Source organism: Capsicum annuum, chromosome 7, assembly GCF_002878395.1.
Source record: "Capsicum annuum cultivar UCD-10X-F1 chromosome 7, UCD10Xv1.1, whole genome shotgun sequence".
In the NCBI taxonomy this organism is placed as follows: domain Eukaryota; kingdom Viridiplantae; phylum Streptophyta; class Magnoliopsida; order Solanales; family Solanaceae; genus Capsicum; species Capsicum annuum.
Window position 1 is genome coordinate 226,394,034 of NC_061117.1, and position 19,559 is coordinate 226,413,592.

General features: G+C 35.6%; 1 protein-coding gene across 1 annotated transcript; it reads left to right on the forward strand.

The window, feature by feature from the left end:
* Positions 1 to 7,921: 7,921 nt before the first annotated feature.
* LOC107878900 (peptidyl-prolyl cis-trans isomerase CYP59) lies at positions 7,922 to 19,420 on the forward strand. The gene is made up of 14 exons (XM_016726072.2): positions 7,922 to 8,139; positions 10,215 to 10,319; positions 11,158 to 11,275; positions 11,424 to 11,474; positions 12,649 to 12,740; positions 12,820 to 12,919; positions 14,137 to 14,259; positions 14,339 to 14,416; positions 14,553 to 14,599; positions 14,711 to 14,766; positions 16,642 to 16,682; positions 17,819 to 17,921; positions 18,374 to 18,503; positions 18,592 to 19,420. The coding sequence occupies exons 1-14, from the start codon at positions 8,042 to 8,044 to the stop codon at positions 19,196 to 19,198; spliced, it is 1,749 nt and encodes a 582-aa protein (XP_016581558.1). The 5' UTR covers positions 7,922 to 8,041; the 3' UTR covers positions 19,199 to 19,420.
* The last annotated feature ends 139 nt before the right edge of the window (positions 19,421 to 19,559 follow it).

The following is a 19,559-nucleotide window of genomic DNA, read 5'->3' on the forward strand; positions in this document are numbered from 1 at the left end:
AAGACTAAAGACATACCAAAGCACTACAGGAAGAAATTGTGCTTAGTTTGGTTTGTCCATTCCATTTTATTTGCAAGAGACGTCAAGAAAGTCATAGAACGTGATTTGTTGGCGCTTGCTGATGATTTTGGGAGATTCAACGATTATCCCTGGGGCTACGACAGCTACTACTTGACTATCAAATATTTACTGAAAGAGCTAAAGCCAAAGACGACCACATTATATAGCTTTTCTTGGGCTTTCATGGTAAAATTGATCACTATTTTTACTCATTCATTAATTTATATTGAATATACTTGTGACTTTTTTTTGTTTGCTTCCTGTTTACAATTTTTAGGCTTGGACATGTGAAGCCATTCCTCCCCTCCAAAAGCATTTCACGGATTACCTGAATAAGGTTTCTCATCCAAGAATACTTAGGTGGTTGGCTGCAGTAGAGAGCAGCAAAGAAAATATTAATGAGGCTGATCTCTTTAACCCTCCGGATGATGCAGTACGCCTTCTTTCAACTAAAATAATTTGCCTCAAATAAAGATATTGAAACAGATGTTCCATCTGTTGCAAGAGATTACCCGTCAACTGCAACTAGTGCAATGAGTAATCTGTTACAACAGACGATCCATATTTCACAAAAGATTAACCATATGTTGCTCTGTTCTTTGAACCCTACTCAACAGATTACCCATCTACTATAAATTATGCAACAGATGGATATTCTGATGCAACATATTATCAATCTGTTTTAACACACAGATCAGCTGCTGTGGTAGCTAGATCGTCTGTTGCATAAGTTAGTTGTGTCAACATAACTCGAGCCCTATGTAACCCAACTGACTGTAAATTATTATTATGTGATTTAACTTTCTCCTGTTATTTTTTTATAGGTTGTGCATCCTTGGATCGTGCCTACCATTGATAAGCTGAGGATGACTTTTTTTCTTACTCTGGGTTTTTTTGATACAAAAGAAGACCCAACGGTGGAGTTAATAAAGAAGGGGAGCAACATCTATAGGAAGAGCAGTTAGGCAAGGTCAGTCTAATGTTGAAGCTCTTCACGACCTAACTCAAACTACAATAGATCCGGGTGCTTTTTCTGGGGGTGTTGCTGGTGGAGTTCTTTGTGATGGTGGCAGCCATCTTGCTTCTGCTTCTGCTGCCAGTCCTGATTATGAGCATGTTGGTGCTCAGTAAAAAATAAATATATTTGAAAATACCCCTTGCATAGGTCCTCTCTCTCACCCCTACACCGGTCTCTCCCACCTTTACAGTGGTCTCTCTCTCCCCCTCCTCACCCTCATGTTCTTATTGCAAATGCAAAGTGTGCAAGGATAGAGAGGATAAACTCCTCGACAAGCTAGAGGTTATTGCTGAAGCTGCCGAGGAGTTGAAATTCAGGAGGGGTGTCATACCATCCAACAAGGTGAGAGAGCCATGCACTCCTACAGTAGAGGTTAGAAGGAAGAGAATAAAAATTAGATAAATTCTCTTCGTTCTGAAATTAGAAAAAAATGCAACTCTCCCCACTCCAATAGTTGTTGAAGTTCAGGGGCTGTCGAAGAAGGTGGACATATTTGCGGCGCTTGGCAAGGAGAAGAAGAAGGAACTGGAAGAATTCATCAAGATGAAGGTTCAAAATGAATACACCATGCATTCATTTACCGCCAAAGACTTCTCGAATATGACAAATATGTGTGTGTGGTACGAGGACAAGGTAAGTTTACTTTTGCTAACCTACCCTTCCAATCTACTCCATGAAAAAGAATCTTTGTAACAGATGTGTAATCTGTTGCAACAGCTTGGTATTCTATTGCAACATAATACATATCTGTTGCATAAATTGCGTTGGCTGGGTATTCTGTGAACTAATTCAGAGAACTCTCTGCATCGGATTCTTTCCACTGTGTTTTTATTCTTTACAATTACTAACCTATTTAAAAATTATCTTCTTATACCACAGTATGTTGATGAAATTCTCTGCCTCATGAGGGGCAGGCAATTAGTGTATCCAGATGCTTATGATGCTACTGATAGAATAATGGACCTCAACTTCTACAATAATTTCAAAGATAGGTATACTAATCTTCGTAATCTAGCTGATTCTGGTGGCTTGGTATTTGATCAGTTACTTTCTACGTTCCAATGAGATGAAGAAGCGATTAAATATGTTAGAGGGAAGAGACCATATCCACACGGAAAGAGCTGGACCAAGACAAAGAAAAACCTTGCAGTCATGAATGTGGATGTCATCCATTTTCTCACTATTGAGATACTACTATACGAGGGAAATATTAAGGTTTATGACTGCAACTTACCTGTGTTCAGCGAGAAGACGTTTTTAACCCACATGCAGCCATTCTTGAAGTTGTTGCCCAAGTTGTTGACGCAGAGTAAGCTGATGGATCATTTGCCAGCTGAAGTCTTGGCGAAGGAATCATGGGTTTTTGAAGGTCGAAATAAGAACATCCAGCTCCCAAAAAATACAACCGATGCAGCGTGTGGGTTGTACTCGCTTGTATACATGGAGTGTTTATTGACCGGCACACAAATGACCGGTGTGTGCGACACCGTTGTGGGAAAGATGCAATGGGTCTGGGCATATGGGGTACTAACTAAATAGTTGGAGCCCGTGTATAAAAAAGAACATGTACAAAGACAGAGACGAATACGATAACAAATTTTCATTTCAAGCCAATTCACTATACATATAGGGGCAATAATTTTTATGTATGGCAAAGTTGAATTTTTATAATGCAACAGATTTTATATCTATCATAACAGTTATAGTACCTGTTGTGATAGATTGATTATCTGTTAGAATAGGTTGGTCATCTGTTGCGTTATGCAGATGTTCCCCTTCTGTCTATCGCAACAGATTTACGATCTATTGCAACATATAACTTATCTGTTGCAACTGATCGGTAATCTATTGGAGCAAATAAAAAAAGTAGGAAGACCTGTTATATAATTTCCAGCGGATGACCTATGTGTTGCATCTTATATTGCAATATATGTCTAAATCTATCTGATAAGATATGTCGTCTGTTGCAGCAGATGTATTATCTATTGCGATATTTGAATCTAGTACTCCATTTCAATTAACATGTTCAAAACTCAAAATTAATTATATTCATAGATAGAATAAAATAAATCGAAGCCTTAGGAAATTACATGAAATAAAATAACTCAACAAATAAATGAAATGTAAAAAAGATTATTATGAGTACAAACGATCTACTTTACAAATAAATCAACAAGTTAAAACAAGGAGGATAGGTTATTACATTGACGGAATCGATCTATAAAGATCTAATCAATATGGACAAGTTGGTCGTTCTTCATCCAATGCTATGGAATTCGACTTTGGTCATCATGGATCTCTAACGTCGGTTGCGTACGATTTCTGAGCTTTCGCTTCTCCATATTTCCATAAAAGAGCAGTATATCTTTTGCGGAGTAATCCGACATCAAGTCCATCATTTGGTACTTGTAATTTATCGCTCAAATACTCGGCATAGGCGGCAACAAAAGGACCGCAATTCTTGCGTTATAAAAAATAGATAATCTATATCTTGCAGTTCATGCAAGCGTTGTGAAATTTGTGAAATGAAAATAGATCATGAAACTTAAACTTACAGGCTACCAATCATTTGCTGAGCAATTCCGTCAACATATTGTACATCAAATGGATTAGCCATTTTATCCCGGTATGCTTCAATCGTCGACCTATCAGTACGAACCTTTTGATCCAAAAAGCCACTCATATCAAGGTAAATAGGCAATATTTTGGCTAGCTTTTGTATCTCAGATGACGGCCCAAAACATCTCCTTTGCGACATCGAGTCATAAACTCAGATGCATCTTTCTTTTAGAACGACGATAGCCAACACCCAATGGAATTCATCATCACAATTGATTGGGATGTATACTTCGTCGATCAAATGCCAAGGTAAGCCAGTCGAAATGCTAAAACCTTTGATGATGTTGATTAAGCATTTCTCATTTCAGGAAACTTTCGACTGCTGTTGACAATACCTATAAGTTGACTATTTTTGGCGTTAATGGAGTCAACAATATTCGACAGTTATTTTGAAGCTTTCATAACCCCAAGGATAGCTGTTAAATGCCTCAAGATCCTCAGAGAGATTTATTAAACTGAGGCTTATGTTGTTGTTAACGTCTCTCGCCCAAAGAACATTATGTACAAACCAAACCAAGCACAATGATTGCTTGTGCTTCTTTGAAGGTCCTTTACCTTTCAATGCTTCAATCAGATTTTTATTTTTGAAGCTTGAACCAACAATGGACACCAGGTCATCACGATTACTCAACTTGCCTTTTCCTTTTTTGGGTATGTGGGGTGCTTTTTTTTGGGTCAGAGTAGGTATAACTTGAGAAGGAAAAGGAGGATAACATTTTAGTCTGGTAACTATGGCAAACTCCTCCCAACAAAAACAAACAAGCATGCCACAGTAATTTATCTACACCTCATCCATCTTATCTTTGTTTTCTTACATAAACCTGCGGTTGAGAAGATCATATAACATTTTTATTTGGAAACGAGCAGTGTTGTCCTTCGGCAAATCAAGATATTTCCCAAAGCAGCTTTTTCTGAAATAAAAATCCAATTTTTTCTCTCGAAGTATTTTTCTGAAGGCGTCGAAAGATTTTCGCATGACTGATTTAACCATGAGATCACCCGTTAAATCTGTGGCACCATCGCACTGCATTCTCACAGGGTAACAATCAATGCTGAAGGTTTTGACCAACTCTTCGACGGAAGGGCTATTAGCATTTGGATCATCTCTTTTGAAAGATTTTTCCTCCCCGTGTTTATTATATTCTGCTCCTAATTAAGATAACGCTTGTAAAACAAGATCATAGAGTGGTGGATGTAGCTGAGCAGCTGCATTTGTTTCTTTACCAGGACTTGATTCGATTTCTTTTATTTTGGGAGCCATGTTATCTTAAATTAGCAGGAACATAACATAAATTATAATTGATTAATGCATAACAGTAATATAACAGTTCCAACAAACAACTAATCTGTTGCACCAGGTTTGTTATCTGTTGCAACATATAACCGACCTGTTGCAATGGATGAGTAATACGCGGGAACCATAAAAATAGCACTATCTGTTGTACCTGGTATTTTATTTGATGCAACACATAACTGACCCGTTGCAACAAATGAGTAATCCGTTGGAAATAATAAAAACAGATCACTAATCTGTTGTACCAGGTATTTTATCTGTTGTAACATATAACCGACCTGTTGCAATGGATGAGTAAAATGTTGGAAAAAATAAAAATGGATCACTAATCTGTTGTACCAGGTATGTTATCTGTTTCAATAGATAACCGAACTGTATGAGTAAATCATTGAAAAGAATAAAAACAGTCCTAATCTGTTGTAAAATGAAGAGTAAACCGTTGGAAAGAATAAAAACAGATCACTAATCAGTTATCTGTTGGATCAATATTGTTTAGATTTCTTCCAAACAGAAGAATCGTCTGTCACAACAGATGAATAATCTTTTAGATTGTTCACCTGTTGCATTAGATTTTTATAGTTGCATCAGATTTTAAAGTGAAGAGTAAACAGTTGAAAAGAATAAAAACAGATCATTAATCAGTTATCTGTTGGATTAATATTGTTTAGATTTCTTCCAAACAGAAGAGTCGTCTGTCGCAGCAGATGAATGATCTATTAGATTGTTCACCTGTTACATCAGATTTTTATAGTTGCATCATATTTTTAATATGTTGCATCAGATTTTCATCTGTTGCATCATATTTTTTATCTATTACATCAGATGTTTCAACTATTGCAATACCATTTCTACCAAGACAAACAACAAATCAACCAGCAACACCAACATATCACACACACACATACACACTAAGAACATCAACTATGACCAAAAATCACCAATAAATTTGAATCAACAGTACGACAATAAGAAGAAGAAATGCAGAAATGTCAGAAATTAGGGTTTTATTCAGTCCACATTTCAATACCAGAAGAATAGTTGGCTCAAGTTCCTCTGTTTCTTCATAATATTTTACCTGTGAAAAAGGAAATGGAGGACGAAGAACTCAAAGTTGTTGTCGACGGAGAAGTATTCACGTCGATTGACGGTTTAAAGTCAAAAAGAAACTCGCCCGACTATTTGTCGCCGGAGGTTGAAGGGAGAAATTTTGCAGAACTGTTGGTTGGGAGAAGCTGGCAAGAGAGAGTGGTTGATTGGGATTGAAGAGGGGTGTGGGTTGGGTTGATTTGTATTTTTGAAAATATTAGAAAGTTTTGAAAATATTAATCAAGTCCACCATTAACTTAATCAAGTTTCCTAATGATGTTTGACCCTATCTGTTGGTCAATGTCACCAATCCTTCATTCAAAACTTAAAAGACACCTTTCCTTCAATTTTTTCGAGTAAATTGCACAAAATTCATACGTCAAGGAGGTCATGACATTCTTTATCATAACTTTAGCTAATTATATACAATTTTAAAAATTTAGTTTTGTGATACGTGTTTTAAGGCTTGATACATGTCGTGTGTGATATATATTAAACTAGTAAATCTGGAGATACATATCGTGTGTGATACATATTAAATCGAAAAAGATAGAGATACATATTTGTAATACATTTATTCAGTATGGTGTTAGGTGTTGAATTAGGAGATACATATTCGTGATACTTTTATTTCAGTACAGTGTTATATATCGTGATTTTTTAAAATGAAATGATCTCTTTCTTCATCTTCACATCCCTATTTTACAAGATCTCCATAAACACCAATACCTATTAACCCTCTCAACCTATATTGAAAAGCAGCCAAATGCATCATAACTCCTTCACTTTTCAATGTCCTTCGTGAATTCTATCCTTGACGAACTCGAGTCACAAAAAGTATTACCTCTATCTCAGTGCTGCTTTACGTCACACCACCTCCAAACAAATAAAATCTGCTACCATATTGATCCTTCATTAAAAAAAAAATAATTTTAAACAACCATCAACTTCGATTGATAACACAATTAAATACACAAATTATTTTTTTCACTAAACGATCAAACATACTTCACCACATCCTCTGTAAACTACTCGTTTCTCACTATCTCGACTTGATTTTCTCACACACTCATTCTGTTTTTCTTCCTATTTTACATCAATTTACATTTTTCGAGGGAAGAAAAAAGATGAAAAAATTGAAGTATTTGGGGTTTGAGATAGTGAGAAATGCCAAAAAAATTAGGAGATTTTGAAATGTTGTGTCGAACGATTTAGGGCGACAAAGATGGGGTAGTTTGCGACTGTGGGTGACGACTGTTATGTATGTATATCAAATATATACATCCGTGGGAAGTGATGATATGTATTAAGTGCAAATCTACATATTTACGACTTTATGTAATTTTGTAAAGATTTAAAATGTTAGGTAATAAGGACCTCAAGTTTGAGAATTTGTGTAAAGCATTCTTAATTATAAGCTGTCATTTATGAATGTCAAATCAACTTGTTATGTCTACTTAAAATAAAATTATACATAATATTACGTTCAATTGAAACATGATTTAACTTAACCAATTTCAATATTATTAATATATCATATTCTATACTATTTTTATCAAAGAAAGTAATAGTATAACTTTTTTATACATAAATAATGAATATTCCTTCTGTTTAAAAAAGAATGAACTATTTTTTTAATTCATGATTCTTTTATTTTTTGACAATACTTTAATTTTAATTTTCCACTTGATATATTTAGGACCACAAGATTAGGACATTTTAGTACATAACACAACTTTAATTTAAAATTATAAGATTTAAATTTTTTATAGGTCATTTTTTTTAAACGGAGGGGTAATATTTACTTGTTAAATGAGACCCTTTATTTTTTTCTCTCTCATCTCTACCTATTTTCTCTTAGTTTAAAATTTTTTTAAAACTCTCTTCGCAAATACGAAAATAGTCCCTCCTTTAAATTCTCGGTAGTTTATTCCCCAAAATCCCTCTTTGCAAATTTTCTCAAAATGTCAGTAATGATAGTTACGAGCTTGGGAGAGATGGTAGTGGACTTGTTTACTGATCGCTGCCCATTGACATGCAAGAATTTTCTGAAGCTCTGCAAGTAAGCGCCCTGCTTTTATGGATATTATTGTTATACTCGTCTATTTGCGGAATTAAGTTATCAATATTTGAAAAAAATTTGCTTATTTCGTTGCTAATATTTTGTTGTGTTAGTGTATTATATTAATTTCATCATGCTATGCTAACTGTGAATCTACTTCCGCAAAAATAGCTGTCTATGCATTTATTTTCCGTTTATGCTTGTCTAATTCCGGAATTAAGCTATGAACATTAGATTAAGTTTGCCAAATTTGTTCGATTCGTTGCTAATATTGTGATGTGTTAGTGTATTATATTAATTTCCATGATGTTATGCTAACTGGGAATTTACTTTCACAAAAATAGCTGTCTATGCATTTATTTTCTGTTTATACTTGTCTAATTGCGGAATTAAGCTATGAATATTAGATTAAGTTTGGCAAATTTGTTTGATTCGTTGCTAATATTGTGATGTGTTAGTGTATTATATTAATTTCCATGATGTTATGCTAACTGTGAATCTACTTCCACAAAAATAGCTGTCTATGCATTTATTTTCCGTTTATGCTTGTCTAATTGCGGAATTAAGCTATGAATATTAGATTAAGTTTGCCAAATTTGCTCGCTTTGTTGCTAATATTGTGATGTGCTCGTGTATTATATTAATTTCCATGATGTTATGCTGACTGTGAATCTACTGCCACGAAAATATCTGTCTATGCATTTGTTTTCCGTTTATGCTTGTCTAATTGCAGAATTAAGCTATGAATATTAGATTAAGTTTGGCAAATTTGTTCGATTCGTCGCTAATATTGTGATGTGTTAGTGTATTATATTAATTTCCACGATGTTATGCTTACTGTGAATCTACTGCCACGAAAATAGCTGTCTATGCATTTATTTTCCGTTTATGCTTGTCTAATTGCAAAATTAGGCTATGAATATTAGATTAAGTTTGCCAAATTTGTTCGATTTGTTGCTAATATTGTGATGTGTTTGTGTATTGTATTAATTTCATCATGCTATACTGACTGTGAATCTACTGCAACGAAAATGGCTGTCTATGCATTTATTTTCTGTTTATGCTTGTCTAATTGCGGAATTAGGCTATGAATATTAGATTAAGTTTGCCAAATTTGTTCAATTCGTTGCTAATATTGTGATGTGTTCGTGTATTATATTAATTGCATCATGTTATGCTGACTGTGAATCTACTGCCACGAAAATAGCTATGTCTATGCATTTATCTTCCATTTATGCTCATCTTATTGCAGAATTAAGCCATGGATATGCGGTTAAATTTGCCAAATTTGTTCGTTTCGTTGCTAATCTTGTGTTATATTTGCGTCAATCAGAAACTATTTATATTAATTTCATCATGCTAATTGCTAACTATGAATCTGCTGCCACGAAAATAGCTATGTATATGCATTTATCTTCCGTTTATGCTTGTCTAATTGCGGAATTAAGCTATGAATATTAGACTATGTTTTCCAAATTTGTTTAAATCGTTGCTAATCTTGTGGTGTATCGTGTTAATCAGAAACATATTTGCATCAATCGCAGCATGCTAACTATGAATCTACTGGCACAAAAATAGCTATTTGTATGCATTTGTCTATTGAAACTAACAAATTGAGCTGTAGAGGATTTGCATTTAGCTGACGGGCCTTCTTTGGGTAATACATCATAAAAATTGTATTCCTGGGTCATTGAGAAAAAGTACAAAGAAACTCATTGCATCCAATATTTGCTTTCGTAGTTCAGTTTTCCTTGTTTTTGTTTTAGTTTTATTAGCTCATAGCTTTTCCCTCTGTCTTAGTTTTGTCTTGTTGGTTTATTAAATCCAAATTGACAACTTTCAAATAAATGTCTCAAAGTTGGTACTGTTTCTTATGCAAGTCTTTCATTCTCTTTCACACAGCTATTACCAGAAGGCCTAACAATCTTAATGTAGGATTTGTGTAGGTTTTCTTATTTTCTATGCACTAACACAGTAGTATCAGACTGCATTCACGATGAAAACATTATGTAAAACGAATACATATATGCTTAAGGAGCATTAAACTTATAAAGTTAACCCCTTCGATAATGTAGGATTAAATATTACAATGGCTGCCTTTTCCACACGGTTCAGAAGGATTTCACTGCACAGACGGGAGATCCCACTGGAACAGGGTCCGGGGGCGATTCAGTTTACAAGTAAGTCAGTAGTTATAAATGTGCTAAATTCATTTCTTTTCTAGTGATTTTTTCTTTCCTTTGATATGGTGAAGTCAAACTTCCACCTGAGAGCCGAGAGTGTCTTTTTCCTGTTTCATTTACTGGTTGATTCAAGCCCCAACCTCGTAGTTGGAGGTGGAGGATCATATCAAGTTGGCTATATGTCCATTTTCCCTATTCAATGGCTTGTTTTCCAAGTAATGGCTTGAATGTGTTGTCTACCCCTGAATCATTTAGAGTATCTGTTAATTATTATTTCTTATTAGGGAGAGGGCTCTTAGTATTACCGAGGACATGACTTTAGATAGGAAGGTGTGGAAGTCGCGTATTAGGATAGAAGGTTAGTAAGGAGTCGAGTGTTGTGTTGCCTCTAGAAGGTTTAAGGTTGTTGGTGTTTGTCATAGTGTTAATCATATCCTTGTAGTTCTTGCCTTTGATATCTATCCTCACGTGTTGTCTATTGTTTTGAGTTCCACATTATTTGATGCTGTCATTGTTTCTTGCGTGTAGGTTCTGTAATGCTTTCCTTATTAATTGTTATACTTTCTTCATTGTTTTCTTCTCCTTGTTCTTGATTTTGTTGCACTTGGGCCAAGGGTCTCATGGAAACAGCCTCTCTACCTCCACGAGGTAGTGGTAAGGCCTGCATACATTCTACCCTCCCCAGACCCCACTTGTGGAAACCTACCCCACTTGTGGAAACCTACTGGGTATGTTGTTATCGTTGAGAGTGCTCTTAGATTGTCTTTTGCTATAAGATGCAGCAGGGTTATGTAATTTCACATTAGCCTTATCACATCTCTCAATGCGTTTTCAGAATTCTATATGGTGACCAGGCTCGGTTCTTTGGAGATGAGATTCATTTGGACTTGAAGCATTCAAAGATGGGAACTGTAGCCATGGCTAGTGCTGGGGAGAACCTAAATGCTTCTCAGGTCTTGTAATTTTCCCTCACATTAGCTATCCATACAATCCTTTGTGATGAAGTTTTTGTAGCTTTTGTCTTCATGTGGTCCCTTTCGTGTTCACAGCTTGTAATACAACATCATTTAGTTATGAAATTCTTCTTTTTTGGGTTTTCAGTTCTACATCACACTGCGTGATGATCTCGACTACCTTGATGGGAAGCACACTGTGAGTATTTCTATCCTAAACTTTGTTCATCCATTTATCCTCTCTGTTCTATTGAGGAATTAAAGTTTGACTTATTTCGTTGATCCATGCACTATAAATTTCTTTGTTTGCTGCATTTGTATTTAACCATGTATTTTTGGCACTATGAGCATTTCCTTATTTGCTTATGTCAGTTGCACTACGATATGAGAACTTTTAGCTAATATGGTGTTTTCACAAATTATAGGCATTGAGGTCATTGTTCTTGTCGACTTAGTTTCTTACTTCCATCCAAGTAGGTAGGAGGTATTATGCCAGCAGTAGTACAATAATATATTCACCTTCCATTGAAACATTTTTAGGATCCAGTTTAGTACTGCAATCTTTTTCAGGTCATATGAAAATTATAGCCAAATAAGGATTCATTTTATGAGGGGTTCTCTTTTTTGATGTTGCTCAGATTCTATATGGAGAATCCCATTCTGGAATATTTTTGTGAAACTCGTTAATGGTGATAACAAGAAGAAAGCTACTTGGCAAGATAATTTCTGATACTTGCTGACCTACAGCTTGTGATGTTCATTTTTTTCCTAAAGTATTTCAAGGAGAGGCCAAGTAATCATATTATAGTTTCAGACAATTCCTGCTTGCTCTACCAAGGTTGCTAAAATTCTCTCCTATCTTCTTGTGAATTTTCACTATGGTGGGTTATATTTTAAGTGTAGTAGTTTGCAAAAAATGTTCTGATTTTCTGTAGGTATTCTGAAAATAAAGACAGTCATTATAGTGATAAGTACTATTTATGTTTATGCTTGTCCAGGACTTATAGTTAGTAGAGTGTATTACAACAACAACATGCCCAGTGTATTCTCACAAAGTTAGTAGAGTGTATTAACAACCTTTTATTCATTATGTTCTTTATGGCCTGAAGGTGTAGTATGATATTCATGTGCTAGAGTATATCTTGTACAGTGGCATCATAGATAAAAAATAAAGGAAATATCTTTATAGGTAATTTCTTTGATTGTCTTGTTTTTCCTACATCGTTTTGCTTAATTTCAGATTTATATGCTATCTCGTTCATGTGATTTCATTGATATTTATTATGATTCTGATTATATAATTCCTATGTGTTGTCTTAAATTGTTGGTCTCCAAATCCTTGACATTTTGATCACTGGATTTTGTTCTGTTAGGTTTTCGGAGAGCTTGCAGAAGGGCAGGAAACGTTGAATAGGATAAATGAAGCTTATGTGGACGGGAAGGGCAGGCCATTTAAAAATATCCGGTGCGTTGTTGATGTATTTTATGCTCTTTTTTTTCACTATTTTGTAGATCTCGTCTAACTGATAATTTCCACACTTCAGAATCAAACACACTTACATATTGGATGATCCTTTCGACGATCCTCCCCAGCTAAGCGACTTGGTTCCAGATGGTTCACCTGAAGGAAAGCCAAAAGATGAGGTAAAGAATGTACAAATTACCGGTCCACTTGTTCACCTCCATGGGTTTATATACATCTCAAGTATAGAGCCACAGAATTTTAAGTGCTTTTAGTTCATCCTTCTTTGTGTAAAATCTGAGATAGAATTCATAAGAACTTGTAAGATTATGTTGGTAGAGATATGCAATGGTATTCCATGAAGTTTATTTCTTTCTTTCTGCAGATCTTAATTGGTAACTGGACAAAATTTTAAGTTTCGGACAATAGGTTATCCACCGTTAGACTCTGCAAAAGCTTTGTTTTCTGTTTTCTTTCTTCTTTTTCCTTTTACTCTGTGAACCAGTTCTTAGCTTAATATAACATTTAAAGATGGGCATTTAAAGTTAGTATGTCAAGATAATTAGGGTATCTTGAGTAGGATGCCAATGAAATTTTAGTTAAAGTAGAAAAAACTAATACTAACATCTTTACACTGTTCAGTACTAGACAAAGAATTTTGTTTACAGCAAAGCTTGTTTCATCTGGGGAATCGTAACTATGTAATTGTAGAAAATAGAGCATGAGAGCCACATTACTTGTTTTTAGGTTGGTCTTCCTTCTACTAAGAAAAAAAAAGATTGGTCTTCTTGCTAGAGGATTATCAACAACAACAACAACAAACCCAGTGTATTCCCACATAGTGAGGCCTGGGGAGGGTAAGATGTACGTAGTCCATACCTGTACCTCTAAAGAAGTAGAAAGGCTGTTTCCGATAGACCCCCGGCTCGAGACACGGAAGCTTGCTAGAGGATTATGCTAGAGATTATTAGAGGCTTTGCACTATCTGACAAAAATTTCCTTCTTTCATATTTAGGTAAGGTACTTTGGATTTGGGCTTTAATCTGAAAAGTATGATAGAGTTCCGTGTCAAATGATATATTTATATAATGTGTAATTACAGAAGAACTCAGAAATTTGTTTTCCTAAGCGTATTGCATAGAGCACCTTTGTCTCTTCCGTATAGCGTAAAACACTAGGACTGTTTTGTGATTCCCTTCCAGATCTTCAATGAGACTGCATGACTTGGTCACATGATGTGATCTCAGGGTGGGACCTGTCTTTATATCCATATTCCTTTGCAATGGAAGTGAATGTTATTTTTCATAAAAGAGGATAAACATCCCCAGCATATTCACCGTTCACTTTCAAGCATTCCTTTTTATCCTACTCTTGCCCTTACATTTTTTTATCTACTTAGGTTGAAGATGATGTACGTTTAGAAGATGATTGGGTACCAATGGATGAGCAACTAGGTATGCAAGAACTCGAGGAGGTTCTGCATGCAAAAGAAGCACATTCACGAGCAGTAGTACTTGAAAGTGTAAGAACTTTTATTAACTGTTTGATCATTCAAAAATTGTCGACCGGCCAAATTGTAAATGTACTAACTTGTATCACAGGTAGGGGACATTCCTGATGCTGAGATAAAGCCGCCTGACAATGTGCTTTTTGTATGTAAATTGAATCCAGTTACTGAAGTGAGTTTCTTCTTTATTCGTGCTTAAGGTTCTTCTTTTTAGGACTATTGTCTAAGCTTTAGGTCCTGGTCTTCCAATTTTGGAATAGTATGCCATCTTTCTTTCTGGTACTATCAGACAACATTTTTCCATGCAGGATGAGGACCTGTATACAATCTTCTCACGCTTTGGTACCGTGACATCGTAAGTTATTGACTGCTTGATATTTTGAATAGTTTTACATGCCATTTATTCTTCTCTATCTGGCAATGTTTGTTGAAATTTCTCTCATCTCTTATTGCTTGTTCTTCTCAGTGCTGAAATAATTAGGGATTTCAAGACCGGGGATAGCCTCTGCTATTCTTTCATTGGTAAGTTTAAGATTCCACTAAAAAAATTGTGCGGTGATAAAGTTTAACAAAAATATATGCATCTTATTTCTGCTTCTTCCTTAGTGATGTTTTTCTCCATAATCTTAACTCTAAGGATGCAATGTGAGTTACCCCATACTCGCTAACAAGTCTAGGTGTGCTGCAATAATATCTGTACCTTTGGTGCTCATCAAGGGTGTCAAAACCACTTAAGAGAGCAACTGGTGTTGATCAGCCGATCACCTGAGGAAGACCTCCTTTTACTTTTGTACTATAGAGCAAAGCTCTCTAAATTATCTGAACAAGGATGACACGTTATGTTTGCTTGGTATCCCTACCTTTATATACTTCTGAAAACGATACCAATATCATATGTGTGCTACTTTATAAACATTTCCAATGCAAAGTTCTCAATAGTGATCTGATCAGTATGATACCTCAAATCTTGGTTGATTTGCCTCATCTAGCTGTATACTACTCATAGCTGAATATAACACCTTGATGTTTGGTTGGTTTTGTTGATACTGCTATTTTTTCAGAAGGGATGATCTATTGTGAACGAGCAACACCTTGATCATCATCATCTAAGGTGGCTAATGCCATCACCTTGACTCTAACCACAAGCCGTGTATCCCCTAGTCAAATAATTATTTGTTTCACCACTGATCATATTATAACCTGCATTACGTTTCCCACCCTCACTAGGAATAGTCCATCTTAACCTTAGGGTTGTTTGGATTGAAGGAATAAGAAGGAAACAAAACAATAGAATGTTTGAGTATCACTTTTGCATGAGCTTTGAGGAAAGACAAGAAGAGAAGGCAAGAGAGGGAACATAACTTTGCACTTAAAAGCTCAAATTCAATCTAGAAATCATGCACAAGTTTACGGAAATAGCTTGTAACTTTTTGCAGGTGGCCAGCATATCCTTAATGCTAAATAATACTCCCTCCGTTTCGGAATAAATGAATTATTGGGGTATTTATTGGTGTTTCAAAATAAGTGAATCATTGAATTTTTTTCCAAATTTACCCTTATGATTTGACAACCAATTAACTTTTGAAAAGGTATTACAAGTCAACTTTTTCTTTTTTTGGGGTAAAAATGGAAAGTTGTGTTAAATTTATGTCTTTAATGTTTTTTTCTTAATCTGTGTGCCAAAATTCAACAATTCATTTATTATGAAACGGAGGGAGTACAACTTTATCTTTATCCAAAAAAAAAAATAAAAAAATTGTGCAGAAGCTTCCTAAATAGAACTTTTCATTCGAACCTCAGTGTGAAGAACATTATCATTGATGGTAATATGATATCTAATTGATATTCGTTCTGTTACTATCTTTTTTACAAAGTCAAATGCAAGAAAAAAATTATATTTCAAATTTCCTTGCCTCTGTGTTTTCTTTTTGTTTTTTTTTTCAAAGCAGACTCTGTTGGCCAACTTACCCAAAAACCTTTTTCCTTTTGATGATTATAGTATGCACATGGATTGCTTTTGATTGACCGTAGTTCAGGTTTATAAACCCTTGTGTTTAGATCAGGCCTTTTTCCCCGTATGGAGTTCCTCTGTGTGAATTAGGGACACAGTGCACATGTTTCCCCCCTTGGTTTGTTTATGCACAATGCAAGGAGGCAAAAAAAAAAGCATACTTCCTCTTTTTAGTAATATTTTGAAGGGATTTAAAAGCTTGTAGACATAGTTTCTTTCATAACTTCACTGTTGGTTTCCCCTTCTCTGTCTGTCTGCTTACCGACTAAACTGGGAAAACAGTTCTTAACTGTGTTGTTTTTCGTCCTCTAAGCATAGTGCGAGTAATTGCTTTCTTTCGTATGTTTTCCCTTATATACGGATATATAACTTCTTATTTTTGCCAGAGTTCGAGGACAAAGAGGCCTGTGAACAAGCATATTTTAAGGTAGTAAAGAAGAAAAAGCTCTGTCTTGATTGGAATGTATAAATGTATTTGATTTATCGTGTCTATTTGTCAAATGGCTCAATAAGTTCATATTTATGAACAAACTCTAGGTGTTTTCTTCCCATTTGTTCTAGCCTTGGTGGACAGAGTTACCCGGTACCTATTGCTGGTGGGAGGTGGCAAGTATCTTGTGGATTTAGTCGAGGTGCGCGCAAGCTGGCCCGGACACCACGGTTATCAAACAAAAGTTCATATTTATGAGCTCCAAATTCAAATTCGAATGTAAAACTTGAATGCTGGTGTTAGGATGTATGTCATTTAATGGACACTTATCGTTTGATAAGTCTGTATTATCTTGATGTTAAGTGTAAGGAAAACCAAAACTGATAATGCAACACCCATATTACTAGTTTTTAAACTGCATACCCGGTGTAGCTGTAATCCCATAATTGAGGTCTGGTACTAGTCTTTTTTTTTTTTTCAATTTTAAAAAAAATATGCGCGAGATACCATTATTGCTAGCATTTGGAAAGCTTGATTTTACAGATCCTTATTGGTGGGTATTAATGCAGTTGCTTTATAGAAGTAGTCCTTGATAAACATGTTCTTGGCATAATGTTATTTTTTTTTTTTTGGCCACGACCTGCCTGCTTAATTTATGAAGGGATTTGTCTTTTTCTCCTCCTTGGTTAGAAAAACATGTCCTTTCCACTCAAATGGAATGTCTTGTTGAGCATTTATTTTCCCAGGTCAGGTTTAAGATGTTTATCACAAGCATTTTAGTGGAGGAGCATAGGGGAACAACATTCCATTTTTTGGTTTTCAATGGATACAAGGGGTGTGATCTAAAGTGGAAACTTTGCAAGGTTTTGGTGTGATCAAATATGTGGTAGAACTTTCTTTTTTATGGAAGTAGACATTAAGGTACCAAAAAGGAAAGTGGACAATCAATATTAATGGCAGTAGCACTTGCAAATGCTGTGCATTTTTGTCCAGCTTGATTTGTTCTTTTATTTTTATAAACTTGTTTTGTGGACGTTGAATTTATGTGTTAGTTTATGCTTATTAGAAGGTAAGCAACATATATGGTGGGAGAACTATGGTTTTGGATGACTTACTTTTGCTATTTTTGGTAGATGGATAATGCTTTAATTGATGATCGAAGGATACATGTTGATTTCAGCCAGAGTGTTGCAAAGTTGTGGTCCCAATATCGACGCAAAGACCAAAATGGTAAAGGTACGCTTTGCACATTGTGTAATTTGTTTGTCTATCAATTTTGAAGGGGATCTATTTGCATTAGAAACTGAGTGCTATAGTAAGATGATGTTATCTGATTGTATGACGGTTTGTATTTGATATCAGATTCTTTGCTCATCTATGCAGTTGTTAGTATGATTTTTGAGTCCATGCAAGTGTATATTGGATGTTGTGCTTTTTAGGATCGCTCTCCATCTTATATTTACTGTTGATACTTCTATTTAGTGTCATTGTTGTGCCATGTGATTCAACCGATTACTGGTTCAGTTTAATTTTATATTTTGTGCTTTCTAAAATGACTTTATCATTTTAAAGTAGTTCCAAAGCCTCTCTCTCTTATGTGCATCTGCACGTTTGGAACATATGTTAGCAAGCAGAATTGTTGCAGCCCCTGCCAATTAGAGCTGATCGGTGGCGTTTATTTATTTCAGGAAGAGGTTGCTTTAAATGTGGTTCTCTTGATCACATGGCTAAAGACTGCACTGGTGATGCCACCAAACAGCAGTCGAACTACATCCTTAAAGAAGACAACAAGCAGCGTGGGGGAGATGGTAACTTAAGGTTAGTAGGAACAAATGACGCACGCCTCATTCCTCCTGTTTTTCTCTCTAAAAATTTCTTTTTAACTCTTTAACATTTTTAATTCAAGGTATGACATGGTATTTGATGAAGATGCTGCCGAAAGTCCAAAAAGAAACAAGAGGGGAAGAGATTCTGAAGGTGGAAAACATTACGAGAATCAGAATACTAAGCGTAGGGATTTGGACAATGATGGAGCCAGGAAGGATAGAAAAAGAGATGGATATGAACGCCATAGACAGGATGAGAGAAGTAAAGATTACAGAACTGAAGAGAGGCATCGTGGAAGTGGGACGAGAGCAAGTGGAGAGAAGGAGAGAGATCATAGGGGTCGGAATGATGTGGATTATAGAAGAAACACTAATTATGATCACCGCAAGGATGGGGGAGAGAGACCAGACCGTGATAAGATACATGCGGAAAATGTGAGGCATGCAGACAAGGGTTATCGGAGGGAGAGTGAAAAGGGGGATCGGAAAGATGAGGTGGAATATGATGGTGGTCATGCGGATGAAGTCAGGTACATGGACAATTCGCGGAATAGAGGAAGAGGGAAAGAACAAGATAGACGAAAGAGAAGGTCAGAGGGTGACGATGCCCAAGCTCATGACCGTGATCGTGAACATGACCGTCGTCGTGATCGAGGTCGTGACCATGATCGTGGCAGAAGGAACTGAATGGTGAAAATCATTCTCTAGAGCCTGGATGACTTAGCTAGATGATATGATTATTTCAATGTATGATGTCTTTAATGGGTGGCTCAAGGTAAGGCTAGTAAACGTTTGCTTTACGTCCCAAAATTTTGAGCCTCAAAAAATTTAATAATAAACTTTATGATTTCAACTTCACTTTATATAATGATGATAGTGATAGAAGAGAGAAGTATTGATTACTCCCTATAAAGTTGTAACGTTTTATTTAGTATGCATTTAAACTATCGTTTGTCTTAAATACCTTCCCAAACTTGTTAATTTAATAAGTCGCGTACCCTTTTTTGGTCCACTTGACACAAAAAGTGGGTTCAAACTCCATTGGACG